General features: G+C 53.0%; 2 protein-coding genes across 2 annotated transcripts in view; both read left to right on the plus strand.

The window, feature by feature from the left end:
- Nucleotides 1-2,923, plus strand: part of LOC108803618 (sodium/potassium-transporting ATPase subunit beta-2-like) — a gene marked incomplete at its 5' end in the record, with an annotated part of 4,681 nt that extends 1,758 nt beyond the window's left edge. The window contains 2 exons of the mRNA XM_018575446.1: nucleotides 2,422-2,532; nucleotides 2,652-2,923. Of these exons, the coding sequence (XP_018430948.1) occupies nucleotides 2,422-2,532; nucleotides 2,652-2,813 (273 nt within the window). The remainder of the gene's footprint in view (nucleotides 1-2,421; nucleotides 2,533-2,651) is intronic.
- Nucleotides 2,924-3,873: 950 nt separating this feature from the next.
- LOC108803619 (sodium/potassium-transporting ATPase subunit beta-2-like) lies at nucleotides 3,874-4,534 on the plus strand. The gene is made up of 3 exons (XM_018575447.1): nucleotides 3,874-3,939; nucleotides 4,033-4,143; nucleotides 4,263-4,534. Exons 1-3 carry the CDS (start codon nucleotides 3,874-3,876, stop codon nucleotides 4,422-4,424), a joined length of 339 nt encoding a protein of 112 aa, XP_018430949.1. The 3' UTR covers nucleotides 4,425-4,534.
- The last annotated feature ends 812 nt before the right edge of the window (nucleotides 4,535-5,346 follow it).

Genomic DNA, 5,346 nt, shown 5'->3' on the forward strand with positions numbered 1-5,346 from the left:
CCGATGATGTAGACGATAGCTGCCTGTGATAGTGAGAGATAACCTATATCTGTATGAAGATGGTGTGAGGTGGACCCTATAGGAGATGTCATGGAGCAATCCTCTGGAGGTCACTCCTCATACCTATGTATATAGGGAATATGATATATACATTATTACTCAGAATATGGTATGTGACCTTATATACGAGGCAAGAAGAAGTGGAACCTATAACAGAAGCTGCATAGTCACTACATAAACCCTATAGATGTACCTGATAGACCCCCATAGCCACCCCCTGCCCATATCCCATACAGCCACCCAGAATATACTTCACTATTATAAAGAATATAGTATGTGACCCTGTAGATGGGATGGGGAGAGGTGGAACCTATAGGAGATGTTGTGTAGTCACCTTATAGACCCCCATGGTCAGCCCTGCCTATAGATGAGATGGGGAGAGGGGGAACCTATAGGAGATGTTGTGTAGTCACCTTATAGACCCCCATGGTCAGCCCTGCCTATAGATGAGATGGGGAGAGGGGGAACCTATAGGAGATGTTGTGTAGTCACCTTATAGACCCCCATGGTCAGCCCTGCCTATAGATGAGATGGGGAGAGGGGGAACCTATAGGAGATGTTGTGTAGTCACCTTATAGACCCCCATGGTCAGCCCTGCCTATAGATGAGATGGGGAGAGGGGGAACCTATAGGAGATGTTGTGTAGTCACCTTATAGACCCCCATGGTCAGCCCTGCCTATAGATGAGATGGGGAGAGGGGGAACCTATAGGAGATGTTGTGTAGTCACCTTATAGACCCCCATGGTCAGCCCTGCCTATAGATGAGATGGGGAGAGGGGGAACCTATAGGAGATGTTGTGTAGTCACCTTATAGACCCCCATGGTCAGCCCTGCCTATAGATGAGATGGGGAGAGGGGGAACCTATAGGAGATGTTGTGTAGTCACCTTATAGACCCCCATGGTCAGCCCTGCCTATAGATGAGATGGGGAGAGGGGGAACCTATAGGAGATGTTGTGTAGTCACCTTATAGACCCCCATGGTCAGCCCTGCCTATAGATGAGATGGGGAGAGGGGGAACCTATAGGAGATGTTGTGTAGTCACCTTATAGACCCCCATGGTCAGCCCTGCCTATAGATGAGATGGGGAGAGGGGGAACCTATAGGAGATGTTGTGTAGTCACCTTATAGACCCCCATGGTCAGCCCTGCCTATAGATGAGATGGGGAGAGGGGGAACCTATAGGAGATGTTGTGTAGTCACCTTATAGACCCCCATGGTCAGCCCTGCCTATAGATGAGATGGGGAGAGGGGGAACCTATAGGAGATGTTGTGTAGTCACCTTATAGACCCCCATGGTCAGCCCTGCCTATAGATGAGATGGGGAGAGGGGGAACCTATAGGAGATGTTGTGTAGTCACCTTATAGACCCCCATGGTCAGCCCTGCCTATAGATGAGATGGGGAGAGGGGGAACCTATAGGAGATGTTGTGTAGTCACCTTATAGACCCCCATGGTCAGCCCTGCCTATAGATGAGATGGGGAGAGGGGGAACCTATAGGAGATGTTGTGTAGTCACCTTATAGACCCCCATGGTCAGCCCTGCCTATAGATGAGATGGGGAGAGGGGGAACCTATAGGAGATGTTGTGTAGTCACCTTATAGACCCCCATGGTCAGCCCTGCCTATAGATGAGATGGGGAGAGGGGGAACCTATAGGAGATGTTGTGTAGTCACCTTATAGACCCCCATGGTCAGCCCTGCCTATAGATGAGATGGGGAGAGGGGGAACCTATAGGAGATGTTGTGTAGTCACCTTATAGACCCCCATGGTCAGCCCTGCCTATAGATGAGATGGGGAGAGGGGGAACCTATAGGAGATGTTGTGTAGTCACCTTATAGACCCCCATGGTCAGCCCTGCCTATAGATGAGATGGGGAGAGGGGGAACCTATAGGAGATGTTGTGTAGTCACCTTATAGACCCCCATGGTCAGCCCTGCCTATAGATGAGATGGGGAGAGGGGGAACCTATAGGAGATGTTGTGTAGTCACCTTATAGACCCCCATGGTCAGCCCTGCCTATAGATGAGATGGGGAGAGGTGGAACCTATAGGAGATGCCTACATCCCATACAGGCACCCAGCATACAGAATACACGTCAGTACCGGACACGGAGAACATACCACAGGTTACATTAAGTTGGTTTCATCGGAACGTTGTTGGTCTCCAGCACGGTGTAGGCGCCTTCATTCCTCGCACTGATGATTCTCTCTGATTGTCCACATCGCCCTCTGAACCCCGGCCTGGAATGTATAGCTCCCATCATGGTGGGCCCGTCCTGTCATGCGGATAACACATATGTACTGTATATGGCGTGTGATGGATGATACGGGGTATGTGACACGTCTCTCCTCCCCCAGAACAATGAATACGACCGTCTTCTGGGCAGCAGAGTCTACTACCCCGGGACCGGCCAGGGTCTGGGCAGCATCGACCTCAAGTACTTCCCCTACTATGGAAACCGTGCGCAGGTGAGAACCTTCCCCACTCCCACCCAGTGGAATTTCTCATCCAATCAGATGGTGTCTTCTGCCCTCCTTCATCACTCTGTCCACCAGTCTCACTTTTCCTGACCTTCACTCTCCCACAGAAAAACTACACCCAGCCTTTCGTGGCGGTGAAGTTCCTGAACGCGACACGCAACATGGACCACTACGTGGAATGCAGCGTAAACGCGGCCAACATCAACAACCGCGATGAGCGGGACAAATTCCAAGGACGGGTGACCTTCAGGCTGCGGTTGAACTCTTAAAGACGCTGCTGGGTGAAGATTGTCCGATGTACCTCCTCGTCTACCCTGATAGAGACTGACAGAGCCACGAACGGCCTCACAATTGTAATATATTACTGACTCCTCCCACAGTCTTCTCCCCGCGCAGGCAGACGGACACACCCCGGGCCATTGGGGGGGCAATGACAGGAAGGACAAGGTCCCAGCACCATGAGGGGATATATTCTATCTAGACACTAAAAAGTGTCCAATCAACTGCCACCATCCCTGCCAAGGAGCATTCAGACAGCTGCCCCCATCCAGGCCATCCCCACCAAAGGGCGTCCAATCTACTGCCACCATCCCCACCAAAGGGCGTCCAATCTACTGCCACCATCCCCACCAAAGGGCGTCCAATCTCCTGCCACCATCCCCACCAAAGGGCGTCCAATCTACTGCCACCATCCCCACCATAGGGCGTCCAATCTACTTCCACCATCCCCACCATAGGGCGTCCAATCTACTGCCACCATCCCCCACCAAAGGGTGTCCAATCAACTGCCACCATCCCCCACCAAAGGGTGTCCAATCAACTGCCACCAGCCCCACCAAAGGGCATCCAATCCACTACCACCATCCCCAGCAAAGGATGTCCAATCAACTGCCACCATCCCCACCAAAGGATGTCCAATCCACTGCCACCATCCCCACCAAAGAGTGTCCAATCCACTAACACCATCCCCACCAAAGGGCGTCCAATCCACTACCACCATCCCCAACAAAGGGGGTCCAATCCACTACCACCATCCCCACCAAAGAGTGTCCAATCCACTACCACCATCCCCACCAAAGTGGGTCCAATCCACTACCACCATCCCCACCAAAGAATGTCCAATCCACTACCACCATCCCCACCAAAGGGGGTCCAATCCACTACCACCATCCCCACCAAAGAATGTCCAATCCACTACCACCATCCCCACCAAAGGGGGTCCAATCCACTACCACCATCCCCACCAAAGAATGTCCAATCCACTACCACCATCCCCACCAAAGGGGGTCCAATCCACTAACGGTGTAGGCGCCTTCATTCCTCGCACTGATGATTCTCTCTGATTGTCCACATCGCCCTCTGAACCCCGGCCTGGAATGTATAGCTCCCATCATGGTGGGCCCGTCCTGTCATGCGGATAACACATATGTACTGTATATGGCGTGTGATGGATGATACGGGGTATGTGACACGTCTCTCCTCCCCCAGAACAATGAATACGACCGTCTTCTGGGCAGCAGAGTCTACTACCCCGGGACCGGCCAGGGTCTGGGCAGCATCGACCTCAAGTACTTCCCCTACTATGGAAACCGTGCGCAGGTGAGAACCTTCCCCACTCCCACCCAGTGGAATTTCTCATCCAATCAGATGGTGTCTTCTGCCCTCCTTCATCACTCTGTCCACCAGTCTCACTTTTCCTGACCTTCACTCTCCCACAGAAAAACTACACCCAGCCTTTCGTGGCGGTGAAGTTCCTGAACGCGACACGCAACATGGACCACTACGTGGAATGCAGCGTAAACGCGGCCAACATCAACAACCGCGATGAGCGGGACAAATTCCAAGGACGGGTGACCTTCAGGCTGCGGTTGAACTCTTAAAGACGCTGCTGGGTGAAGATTGTCCGATGTACCTCCTCGTCTACCCTGATAGAGACTGACAGAGCCACGAACGGCCTCACAATTGTAATATATTACTGACTCCTCCCACAGTCTTCTCCCCGCGCAGGCAGACGGACACACCCCGGGCCATTGGGGGGGCAATGACAGGAAGGACAAGGTCCCAGCACCATGAGGGGATATATTCTATCTAGACACTAAAAAGTGTCCAATCAACTGCCACCATCCCTGCCAAGGAGCATTCAGACAGCTGCCCCCATCCAGGCCATCCCCACCAAAGGGCGTCCAATCTACTGCCACCATCCCCACCAAAGGGCGTCCAATCTACTGCCACCATCCCCACCAAAGGGCGTCCAATCTCCTGCCACCATCCCCACCAAAGGGCGTTCAATCTACTGCCACCATCCCCACCAAAGGGCGTCCAATCTACTGCCACCATCCCCACCATAGGGCGTCCAATCTACTTCCACCATCCCCACCATAGGGCGTCCAATCTACTGCCACCATCCCCCACCAAAGGGTGTCCAATCAACTGCCACCATCCCCCACCAAAGGGTGTCCAATCAACTGCCACCAGCCCCACCAAAGGGCATCCAATCCACTACCACCATCCCCAGCAAAGGATGTCCAATCAACTGCCACCATCCCCACCAAAGGATGTCCAATCCACTGCCACCATCCCCACCAAAGAGTGTCCAATCCACTAACACCATCCCCACCAAAGGGCGTCCAATCCACTACCACCATCCCCAACAAAGGGGGTCCAATCCACTACCACCATCCCCACCAAAGAGTGTCCAATCCACTACCACCATCCCCACCAAAGGGGGTCCAATCGACTACCACCATCCCCACAAAAGGGGGTCCAACCCACTACCACCATACCCACACAATAATTCACAAT

Source organism: Nanorana parkeri, unplaced genomic scaffold (genome assembly GCF_000935625.1).
Source record: "Nanorana parkeri isolate BGI_ZX_2015 unplaced genomic scaffold, ASM93562v1 scaffold3942, whole genome shotgun sequence".
NCBI lineage: Eukaryota > Metazoa > Chordata > Amphibia > Anura > Dicroglossidae > Nanorana > Nanorana parkeri.

What these genes read in the sequence shown, in the direction of transcription:
- LOC108803619 (XM_018575447.1), top strand. Translation starts at nt 3,874, where the DNA reads ATGATTCTCTCTGATTGTCCACATCGCCCTCTGAACCCCGGCCTGGAA. An exon ending in AATGTATAGCTCCCATCATG is followed by an intron (nt 3,940 to 4,032) that starts GTGGGCCCGTCC and finishes CTCCTCCCCCAG; the next exon opens with AACAATGAATACGACCGTCT. An exon ending in ACTATGGAAACCGTGCGCAG is followed by an intron (nt 4,144 to 4,262) that starts GTGAGAACCTTC and finishes ACTCTCCCACAG; the next exon opens with AAAAACTACACCCAGCCTTT.